Source organism: Anopheles coluzzii, chromosome 2 (genome assembly GCF_943734685.1).
Source record: "Anopheles coluzzii chromosome 2, AcolN3, whole genome shotgun sequence".
NCBI lineage: Eukaryota > Metazoa > Arthropoda > Insecta > Diptera > Culicidae > Anopheles > Anopheles coluzzii.
The window spans coordinates 39,568,125-39,580,285 of NC_064670.1; the positions used below are offsets into that span (position 1 = coordinate 39,568,125).

The 12,161-nt window shown below is 45.4% G+C and overlaps 1 protein-coding gene across 7 annotated transcripts in view; it reads right to left on the reverse strand.

The window, feature by feature from the left end:
• LOC120947233 (cadherin-87A) overlaps positions 1 to 12,161 on the reverse strand; it is a 135,386-nt gene that overhangs the window by 34,601 nt on the left and 88,624 nt on the right. For all 7 annotated transcript variants that reach the window (XM_049607698.1, XM_040362387.2, XM_049607695.1 and 4 more), the window contains one exon: positions 5,546 to 5,751. In XM_049607698.1, coding sequence (XP_049463655.1) covers positions 5,546 to 5,751 — 206 coding nt within the window. The remainder of the gene's footprint in view (positions 1 to 5,545; positions 5,752 to 12,161) is intronic.

Here is a 12,161-nt window from a genome sequence, read left to right on the forward strand (position 1 = left end):
TACTCAGCCACAGCCCGGCTAGCGCAACCAACGACGTTTGCCTCGCTGTCGGTGCGCATAGCTTGTGACGTGATGGGTTTTCCCCGAATATTCCCCGAGAAGAAATTCCAGGGCTTTTCCCCAGGTGGACAGGAATGCGTTGCTGCTCTGCTGCGTCAAAACATTTCAAATAGATACCAAACCCCTTATCCAGCTCTTCTCAGCTCATTTCCTCAGCTCTTCCTAGGCGATGTAGTTTAGTCTGCGATTCCTGTTCCATTGTTCCTCCTCACCTTTTTTAGATGGATCCGCTTTGGATTCGCTATTCCCATGCCGTTTGCTTCTCCGAAGCTTCCCTCCCCCAAAGGGCCGATTCCGTGGTAACGCGTGTTTGTGCATTTTTTTTTTTTTTTTTTTGGTTCGTTTGTATTGTTTGCTCCCTAGCCTGACCCGCACGCGGAATGCACTACAGGAAAGATTAGCGCCAAGAGAGAGCCGGGGCTCGAACATCCTGAGCGAAGCACAACCAAGTGTCCTTTGAGGCTTTCCGAACAAAGTAACACGTTCAATAGAGGAACGATGCGAAGCGATTTTCCACCAGAACCATTGTTCAGTATTTTAAAGTGTGTTCAGTTGGCCATTGTTTCGGCTGGTAGTGTGATACGGTTGCCATGCTCCTGTAAGGCAAAACGTACGGCAAAAGAGCAAACATAAATGCTTCAAAAGAGAAACATTGTTCTTAGAACGGGCACAAAAACGGTTCAATCCATTAGAGAATCTTATACAACAAAAAGAACATATTGCCGAGTGCATAGTGACTGGTTGAGACAGCAATCGTGTGTGTGGGAGAGAGAAAGACAAACGAAAAAGGTAGCAATTATTTAGAGCTGTTCCTGGTCCCTTGTAGCATGATTGAATGATGCTGAAGCCTGAACGAAGCTCCGGTTCCCACACGAGGAGAAGGTGCGTAGGGACGGCATGCTTTACCGCAGCCAATCGAAGGGTGGAATTCCGTTTAGCGGATTGAAGGATTAACTCCATCCTGAAATGGTATCTCCACGTCGAACTCTCGTTATCCTTCTTGTTATGACCTGGTAACTCAATAGCGTAATACCCATCGCATCAGCGATTAGGATAAGAATAATGGGCGAGGTTATGGGTGATGCACAGTTCTCTGTGAAAAATAGGCTTTTAGTACTTTCATGTAGTATTTAGTGGGTTGCCTTTTAGATGGGGTTCGAAGAATTTCGAGCGTTCTTATATGTAACGATGGCAAAAAATAATTTAAAAAACAGTGTACAGATATATTTTATGAAATTGTGTGAACAATAAAACATATTGAAGCAAACATTTTTCACCATCACGCGCTTCAACGTCTTGATTGGATTTTGAATCTCATTAAACTTCAACTATTCAGTTCCAACTTCACACATGCAAATTCTCGTTTTCTTTCTCTCTCTCTCTCTCTCTCTCTCTCTCTCTCTCTCTCTCTCTCTCTCTCTCTCTCCCTCTAGCTCCCAAATGGAACGCAGACTTAAGCGCACAAATCTATGGTCAAGAAAACACTTTACCATGCGATTCGAGCGGCTTACCACGGAAACCTCAAACCTCAAACTCTTTGTAAAACTTTCCACAAACTATCCTCTGCACACCCATCGTCCCGTTTTGGGATAGGATTCAATGGATTCCTAATTTGCACCCGTTTTCTATAGTCGCTCGGTATTGAACGACACATCATCCGGTCCCGTGGTGGCATACGTACGGTGCTTGCTGCCGTTGCCCCAGCCATCACCACGCACGGTCGGTCCTTCACTCCGTCGCCAGCTGCGTATCCTCTCATGGAGCCCCATCCGAAAGAGAGACGAGCAGAAAATTAGCATATAGATCAAGCGTCAAACGAAGCTGGTGGTAAATGCACTTCCGATTCTCATTTTCTTCGTGTGCCGGATTTCCACGCGGTTACGAGCCGTTTGAGTTGTATGGTTGAAACGAACGTGCACAAGGTTCAATGGGACCGTGGTGGTGGGAAGAAATCGAACGAATTCAAAGCATCTGGGGAAGTGCAGCTGCAGGGGGAAGTGCTGCATCATGTGTTGAAATACTTTTTGTTTCCTTCCGGTTCAATCAAAAGCGTAAGCATGCTCTTCCCTTGCGATCGTTTCGATAGGCCATGCGTGGGACGTTTTGTGGTGTAATACTACAACTTGAAATGGGGCTTTGTTTTTTTTTTGGAAGCTTCAACAAATTGCATTTCGAATGATCATTTCGTTGTGGGAATTTTAGAAGTATATCTGAGCAATCCCTTTTCAATCGGTTGAAAATTATCAAATTTTGTAACATTTTTCCAACACAATCTGAAATTAAATAGTTAACAACAATATTCTTATCGCAAATCTACCTTATAACATTTTGTGCACAACATGCCAATGACGAAGCCAACACCATTATAAAATGCAAATATCGTTCAGAGACATTAAAATATCTTAAGCCTCCTTCACTGGACCAGAGATCATATTTCTCACGGCCCTCGTTATCTCATTTGACCCGAGAAGCTACCTTTTCTTCCAAACCCCTGTCAGTGTCTGTGTGGATGTTTGTACACCTGCTACCACTTAGTGCGTCGTCTTATTGCGCATCCATTTCAATGCGTGCCTTTTGCACAAAGGTTCAGCTAACATTCCACTCCGAACAAACGCATACCTTAGCCGTGCTCTAAATGTTCCAATTTACTATGAATATTTCATACACAATTGTTTGTGCTTCGCTCAAACGTTGGAACAGTCCAGTAATATGCATATTCCTTAAATTTCCATGTTGCCCAGCAAGGCGGGCACGGACAAAATGCCTTCAGCGTTTAATGAAGATGCCGACGCCGGTCTGTGTCAGTCTGTGCTGTGTTTGTTTTGTGCACTGCTGCAGCTACTGGAGCGTACCGCGTGTGACAGCACCCGGCCGTGCACCATGGCAACCAAGCATCACCGACACCAGTCGTGCCGTACCTAAACGTCCGAGACACCAGTAAACAAGACGTTCGACACACCGGTGGCCGTTGGGTGTTCGGCTGGATGGGATTTCCCAGAACTGCACAGCGCAAAGGGAGCTGTGCACAATGTGACCCCGGTCAGCGATTAGCAAACATTCCTGGAAAGTGTTCATTACCGAGCCAGGCGAGGCGCCGTACCAGAACGGCAACGGTGAGCAGGGAGGGGTAAGTTACAGCACGTGTACTGACATTTTACATCAAATGCCGCTTTACTTACGGCAAGATGAAAAGCAAATGTTTTCCGAGAAGATCTACTTTGAATCTAATTGAGAATTTTGCATGACTTTCATTGTTGCACGGTGGTGTGTAATATGCTTGACGGCTAGCCTGCACCGCGAGTGCCATCAGGCAGCCATCGACCCCTCGGGCAAAAAAAAGGACAATTATTCCGCCCGACCGTGTGATGGTGGATATAAAATGCTTTACGATCTTCAAACGAACGAAGCACAAGCGAGCACAAGGAGAGCGAGAGAAAAAAGTCGCATGCCTCCACACGCCTAAATCCGATTTGATCGCTCAATAGCCATGCTCGGTCGAGGGTCCCCGTATTTAGCAGGCGAAGCGGCTTACGTACGGCTGAACACGCGTGCGGTGCGCGGTAAATGGAACGCACGCGGTAAAGCTTCCATAAGGATTACATTTTATTGTCAATCTGATAGCTCTTATCGCCTGCCATTCCTGCCGACCGGCACCGAAGGGAGGGAAAGCCGAAAGCTTACCGATGCGTTTGAGGTCGGGAAAAAGGGGCCTGCGGCTCCCGCTCGAAGCGTAATTAATGAACCATTTTGAATTCATAAAATATCCTACGGCCAATTCAATGCCAAATGTCTGGCATTGGCTGGCCCTTTTGTAACGCATTCGCTCTGTGTGTAAGCGTGTTTGGCGCTACTCTCAAAGCCATCCGCGACCAGTACAGAGGGTGAGATCTTCCTGTGTTGTTCCGTTTGCAAAATGGCACCAGTGTTACCGGGCGCTAAAGAGAGAAAAGCTTCGGAAGGATTCGTTCCACTCAACAGGGCACAATTGAATCGTAAATTACGGTCCCCCCCCCCCTTCCCTCTGCGTTCAGTTGGTTGTGCGGCAAAGCCTTTCATGCTCGGGGCTCGTTTACCGAGGAGCCCCCATTGTTTCCAAACCGACGGCCGTCGGAATCCGGCCAGGCATCATCGTTTGAGATTTTCTCGCACAGTCACATTTCTTACGCCCATTCTTGCCCATGCCGGGCTGTTGCTCTTTGCCAGGTCAGATTCTTCTGCCTTTGCCTCGGATTTGCCGCAAGGCGTGCTGGAAAGGTTCCCGGGCTAACACACATCAACACCGGATGCGTAAGCCTATATGCCTGTGCCCTAGGTATATTGACGCAACAATACCGGAAGAACGTAAAACTTCCTAGCTGGAAGAGAAGGAATATTTCCGCTCTTTCCCTGTCCTTCGCTTACCCGTTTACATCGAATGTGGTCTCGGCAGATATTACTTCGCTTCTCCCTGGGGCTGCAGCTCGGGCTGAACCCCTTTCAACTGTTTTTGTGCGCGTGTGTGACCACTCGAGCATGCAGTACATTCGTTTCCATAATATAATTACCATTATTATTGTTACCTCACTGTCGGTCTTATGGGCGGATGAGCTTTTACCGCAGCTTTTCCCCGAGAAATTATTTTTTGGAACGTAACTCCGAAACAGGTTCGAGGGAAAAGGGGAAATCCCTTCTGTGAAAATTCAAGCTTATTAACTTTGTTAAGTAGGACGATACAGAGATTTTCGATCACTTTCAGTGCTAAATATGTGTTCCATACAAATTTAACATTACAACAGGCTTTCAACTATTCTAACAACGAACCAGTGATTGCCTTTCACGAACTAGCTTAGTTTTGTCTACCTTTTGTACAACACACCAATTATCGACAATGTACTGTGATGTATGCTGCATTAATCTTCACCATTGTGTAGTGTTTACAGCCCGAACATAATTGATCACTATTCAATGCTTCGTGCATTCTCCAGCTAGTTGTTAGAGAGCAAAATTTAACCACTGCTACGCTTATCACAGCCGACAGGCAACAATGGAAGCGATTCTCTAGAATTTATCACGTATATGATCCCCGGCAAGCTCAACCACTCATATCGTTACCATGCCACCTAGCGCAGCAATGTACGTGTGTGTGTGGCTGGAGATATGTTTGCATCATTTTCACCATCACGGGGAACGGTTGCGGCACAAGGGTAACAATTCCTACCCAGTCAGTGTGCACCAAGTACGCGTACGGTCTGGGGTGGGTCGGACATCGTGCAAGATTTATGTCGTTTGCCATTAGCTAACCTACGTCGGTGTCATCTTTGCCGCCGGCATCCTTATGGTGAAGCAGCAGTAGTTTCGAGGAAAGCCAAACCATTCCCGTTCTAGTCCCTTTGCTTGCGCTGGCTTTCACACACGTAATGCAATTGCACTTCAAACTACCAGTCCGTCCCTGGGCTGGTTAGCCGGTCGGTTTATAACTACGATGCGCGGTCCGGCCCGTACTTACCTCGCGATCGAGCTCCTTGATCACCTGAACGTCGCCCGAGATTGGATCGGCGATGAAGTTATCTGAGCCGATCAAACCGAACGAAACGTTACCGCCCTCCGGGTCGTAGCCTTCGAGCTTGTACACCACCGCCCCGACCGGTGTCTGCTCGGACAGGGCGAGATTGTTCATATCTTGCGTGAAAACCGGTGGCAAGTTGCAGTGACCTAAGCGACGAGAGAGGGAGAGAGAGAGAGAGAGAAAGGAAGAGAACCAGAGATGAGAAAGTGTGTTATTGATCAAATGGGAGGAATTAACACGTGTTTTATACATCCCATTTTGTTTTTAAACGATTTATAGCCCGATGAAGAAGGTGGGCGAACTTTCTTTCGCTGTCATAACTCATTCGTCCAGATAATGCCTGCCAAATGGGTTTGCGTTAATCGGAAAAGCCATTACAGACATTAGAGGGAAAAGACAAACCCAGCACAGGCTGGTAGGTGCTGGAAAGAAAGATTTATTAACTACTCCTTCTAGACAGAGCAAAGCATGGGGGAAGACTCGTTTCTTAAATAAGAGGTGAACAAACAAAAAAGTACTGTATGAATTCGGTAAACTCATCTAACGGACTAGGTACGCAAGGGGCCACGCGCGCTATTTTTTTCTACATTTTTTATCACTCTCTCTCTGTGCAAAGTGCTTTTTCATCATTAGGGCATGCTCATATGTGAGCAAAACAATTTTACTTCATTTTTACGCTGATGTGAAAATAACCGCAACGTTCGCTCGCTTCATCTTCATCGGCTTGTAATGGGAAAATAAATTGAAAAACTAAAACTTTTATGCAGAAAATTGTTACACCAGCGCTACGGCAGCAGAAATGGTTTCTCTCGTCGCTAGAGAGGATAGGGGACAGCCGGGACAGTCCGACGCCCATAATGCGACAAGCAGCAAACGGCGTTAGTGTGTGTGTGTGTGTGCTGCACACGTCACCAGCAACAGAACTTGCCACGGACCAGCAGCTTGTTCACAGATGGCGAGCGGTGGAATGCAAAGTTGTGTGTTTCAGTTCGCAAGAAAGCGACACCAGGGAGGGCAAGAAGAAGAGAGAAAAAATTACACGGAACTAGTGATTCGCTTGCCCCGTGTCTCAGCACGCCACCAGACCCGGTGAGCGAAATGTTTTTATTATGGCAATTTTCGTCCAGATGCTCCACGCCGTTTGGTGAAGTTTGGCGTGCTCTTCGTTTCGGCATTCGCATTCCAGATAAACCACGAGTGCAGCGTTAAGATGGTGCTCGCTCCACTGCAGATACCGAGACGCTGGCTGGGTCTTAGATCTCGAGAGAAAAACCAACATCATTGGGACCACAGCAAACTACTGAAACGCTTTGGGGACGGTCGGCAGCACACCGCACGGGTCCGTTTGCTCCCATAAGCGGAAAAGGTAAAATGTCTGATTCGTCCCACCCCACTATTACGGCAAAGGTTGCAAGAAAAACCATTTCCGTATCAAAGCGTTAGATACCACTGTAAGGAGAAACTTTTGCCCAAGGTCTTCTGCATGGTAAGTTTTTCATCTTATCCAACCGGAAAAGCTATCCTTCGAGAAGCTCTTGGTTGACCATGGGACCGATGATTGGACCGAGTCAAAAGGTAGCCAAGGTCGTACAGTAGGTGGGCGTGAGCGTTCATTAGAATGAAGCAGGTCCAACCGAACCGAACCGGTCGTTAGTGCCAGCAGCCATAATTTTGCATTGCTCGGCACAGGCCACAACGTGATTCTCTGCTTCTCGCTCGTTGGTATGCCGGAGCTTCCTGGTCGAAAGGTGTAGAAACATGAACCCCGGGTGAATGGATGGTTTGTGCGATCGTTGCAAAAAGCAATGTTGTGCTTTGCTGTCACGATTGATAACATGTCCTGTAAGGCTATTACTTGCTGCTCGCTACTGCTACAAAGTAGCTTCCTTTGGATGTTCGATTTTCCGAGAACTGTTTCATCGATGTGAAGGTAGCTTTTGGGGTAGTTTATGGAATGGGGTCAGGACGTTCCGTTCGTACGCAAGCAAGCAGACTACGGTTGAGAACGATGTTGTCTTTCATCCATAAAAAAACGCGATTGGATGCGTTGCATACATTCTTGTGTTGTTCAATACAATTCACATTGAGTGCGATAAAGCTTTGAAGAAAAAGGCAAGTTCAAACGAACATTTATTAAACATATGTAAGAGTTTTATTTACTTCCCAGATTAATATTATACTGAAACATTCCTTTGAACTGGTAACCAAATTCATGAGAACAATATTTTCTTTATTTATTTGTATTGCTTGATGTGTTGTCATCAATGTTATTGACTTTTATGTATAGTATAAACTTATTTTACTCTGCCATCGGCAGTCATTGCCTAAGGATCATACTGTTTTTTGTGCTTAGGTGTTTCAATGTGTACCCCAAATCCAAAATATTGTACATAAATGATACTCCACGACATCTTGCTCACTAAGCTATGCAAGAGGCCAAAATACTCTAGTTGCATAAAATAAATATATAAGGTTATATCGTAAGAAAACGAATGCGATTGTTATTTGTTCAACACCTGCATACACTTCCAAATTCTTAAATTATATATGCTGTTACATGACAATATTCGTACATAGAAATCAGTCAATTAATTAAATTATCACACTTGCAATAGTCCTTCAAGGATTTAATTATATCCTGATAAATGAGTTAGTAAGTAAACAAGTAAATACACAAAGTATAGTTCTATTTATTTGCCACAAGAACCAAGCACATTCCAGGAATATCAGGTAGCAAATCCATTGGATATGTGGATTTCGTTACATCAGTATAATTGTTTACCCTGATCAATGTGAGATTTGAACGCAAGGCAGGCATATTGTCAACTACAGCAATTGCTTACTCCTTCGAGGGATGGAAATATTTAACAAATGCAATCCAACAGCCTCTAAAACTTCAAAGTAACAGAAAAAAGTCGTTTAAGAAACGCAAAAACTGTAGATATTAGTCAGGATTATGCCAGAATACCCCATGCAGAAAAACAGCATAGCTGCGAGAGGGATTGTTGGACACCCTCTTTAACTTTTCATCAGTTAAAAAAATGATCTGATCCAGGAACGTTAAAAGTAGCATTGTGATAAAAGAGTGAGAAAAGGTCTAAAAATACCCTTCCGTTTCAGGAGTAGGTTGGCTGTTGTAGAAGCTTTGTGATTCCTTCTGTTGATTGACAATTTAACAGGAAATAATGAGCACGCTTCATCATGTCGACATCAGATCGAGCAACAACAAAAAACAACATTTACAATAGGCCTTTTGAGAGAATTGAGTGAAAATGATTTGCTGGAAAGGTGTTCTCTGTCATAGGAGGTTATCTCTTATATACAGATCAATGATGGAAAAACATGTTTTAACAATTTTTCAAATTTTCATGTGGACAATTTTACCTTCCTTCTACTCGGTGAGATACCGGCCATTGGAGCTTAACAAAGTTTCACAAAACATCCCCTACCATAGTATCCATCGGCTCGGGAAGCGTTCGTGGTGTTGTAGTTTATTTATTACCTAGCCTCCAGCCTACATTGCCATCGATTGGTTGTTTGTTTTTCCGGTAAAGAAGAGAAATGTGACCATTATCCATGCCTTCGTATGTTTGTTTGCATCCATCCGAACCGTTGCCAGAAACGCATGGATACAACTACCATATTTATTCCTCCCAAGATTCAATACCACCTTCTCCCAGGGATGAAACGTTCAGCGCACACACAGACACACATACATGTGCACATATCAGTACGTTTAACCTGACAAAAGCTCTACCTCACCGAAAAGGAAGAACGGAAAACGAACTGAAACACCGCAAGGCCGACGGTACGGTACGGCGTGTGGCAGGAGAAGAAATAAAATAAAAATAAATGTGGTTTGAAATCACTAGAATGTAGCGCGACCCTTGCGATCCTTCCGCCCAGCTTGTTTTCAGTTATTTCCATATAGATTCCCAACCCTGCCCTTCTCCATCGGATCGTGTGCATAGCGCGGCGGGAGACTCACGCTGGAATTCGACCCTTCACTTTCAACGATTGAACGAACGAAAGAAACCCCGAGCCAGTGTTTCCCTGGAGGTTGGTGTCGTTTTCGAACGCCCGCAGCATACACTCACCCAACCAGCTGCAAAAAAGAAACTAGTGTGGGTTCCATTCTTTGGCAAATGGTAAGGAAACCCAAACGGGAATGCCGGTACACATATACACAAAAAAAAAACGGTACCGTTTCTGGTGTGGCGTTGTGCACTGATTGTGTGCTCGATAGGAGGCCCACATTACGATAAGGCGCCTGGCGGCAAGGTTAGTTCGGTGCCAATTATTATTATCGTATTATTATTACCTTATATGGCTCCGGTGTGGAAATTGGCTAGGGCAAAAGCGCGGAGACGAATGGTGAGGGGAAGTAGAGAGACCAAACAAAAAGTGTGGCCTAAGAAAATCATCTCTGTATGGCGCTCCTGTACGAGGTGCTACCCAGGCGAAGCATGAAGCCGCTGCCGACGATGATGATGATGCTGATGATGACGATAATGTCGAAAAGTGAGGCCAAAAACATATGAATGGCACAGGCATCCCGATGTACCGATTGGGGCAATAGCTCCCCTGTACCGTCTAGTCCGAGCCGGGAAGGGAAGGAATTAATTTCAGCCAAATTATGACAGATGGTTATTGCAGTTTTGGCTTCCGTTCGAGCAGTAGCGCCTTCGTAAACACCAACCCAGCGTGAGGTTGAGGCTTCTAGCTCTGTGTGCCTTCCGTTTTGTGTGTGTGTGTGTGTGTGTGTGTGTGTGTGTGTTACTCTCTGTTGTATATTTTCTTCTTCATTCTTTTGTTTCTCCTTCCTCTTTCTTTGACTGCCACGTGGCAGAGGCAATTGGAATTTGATTTACACGACCTCCGCACCCAGGGTCCACGCTGGAAACCATATGCGAAGAGGTGTAACTCTGGAAGCAAGGTTTAGAATTGTGAAAAACTTCGTTCCGGATGCTATACAAAAAAAATACGTGCTTAAACACACACACACACATCCGCTGTAAACTGGCACCGTGGGATCAAACAAGGGTAAAAACAATGTTCAATTTGTATGTGACACGTGCACACGCCACGCTCAGCCCACTCTTTGCGCGAGCGACATAACGATATTAGCATCGGTTTGCGCGAAACGCACTGGAGCGGTGTGGTAATGTGATAAAAATTGGGTGTAACTTTGGAGTCGTTATAGGCCATAAACGGCAGCTGCTCATGGTTGTGCAGTTTAATGAAAGCGTCGTTTGTGCAGAAAAAAAATGCCAGCGCAAACACACCGAGACACACACACACACAAGCAATATACCACACACGACTGTGCTGGGCCGACAAATCTGTGCCGACAAATCTAACACGTGCTGCACAGGGAATGAATGAGAAAATGGGGCTACGCAGCATGTTGAACATCGTGTGATAAACGGAAGCCTTATCTCACCGAAAGACACATAATATTCTCGTGTTTCAATCTTCACTTGCCTTCCTCGCCCGGTCGGCTGCTGTCCTTTCATGGCACATTAATTTGATTCTTGCACATAGCCGGCGGTAACATTCGGTACAGATTGGACGCGGAAAAAAACATACACACACACAAAAAACGACACACATACACACAGTCACATTTATGGCAGACACGCGGAAAACTCAGACGCGACGCGCGGAAGACTCATTGCCGAAATCAATTCACAGCGCCGGCGAGCGAGGCGAGACTGGAGTGAACCGAGAACCGACGGGCTGAGGATCATAAATCTTTTACTCATCGGTTAGCTCCTCGGGGTTCCGTGCCGGGTCGAATGTTTGCGTGCGGTGTTTGCATTCATCCGGTGGCCAATGATTCGATCACCTTGGGAAGTATGCGGTAGCGCAAAACAGCATCCAGGTAGGACCGATCGGCTGGTCCAGCTTCGCACCGCCGCAGTCGTCGCGGTGCGTCGATTTTTCCTCACTGGCTTAACTCACTGGCATGAATCAATCCAAAATGAAACCAACGTGCGGGTGGACGTAAAGCCTACCGGTACGTGCTCCGTCCCCGTGCCGTATGATTGAGCGCAAGCCGTGCTAATGGGAAGCCACGGGCTGAGCCACTAAATCAGAGCCGAGCTCATTTGTAAATGTCGCAACCGTTTCCACGAACCATCCTTTTGTCGATGTAAGTCCGTGTAACTATTGCCATTTGTATCATACCACTTTTTCTGCACGCGCGAGCAAGCGCGCACGATGCGGAAAATGAACACTAAGCGTACAGTAAAAGCGGTCGTTAAGCTGTGCTTTCTAAGGAAACTTTATGCAAGTTTATTTTTATGTTTTGCAACAAAACATAAAATAACCAACGTACACAGTAGATTTTTGCGCAGTATAAGCATTGCAGATTCAGCATTGCATCCTATGAATTGAGATATCACCATATTCTTGGCATTGCTTAAGATGTTTTGGGAAAGTGTCTCAAAAATGGAAGTGTAATATCGTAAATATTAAATTAATTTCATATATGAATTTTTTAGCTGCCATAATCGATTGGTAGTCTGCTTTTTGATGATATCAATCAATTTTA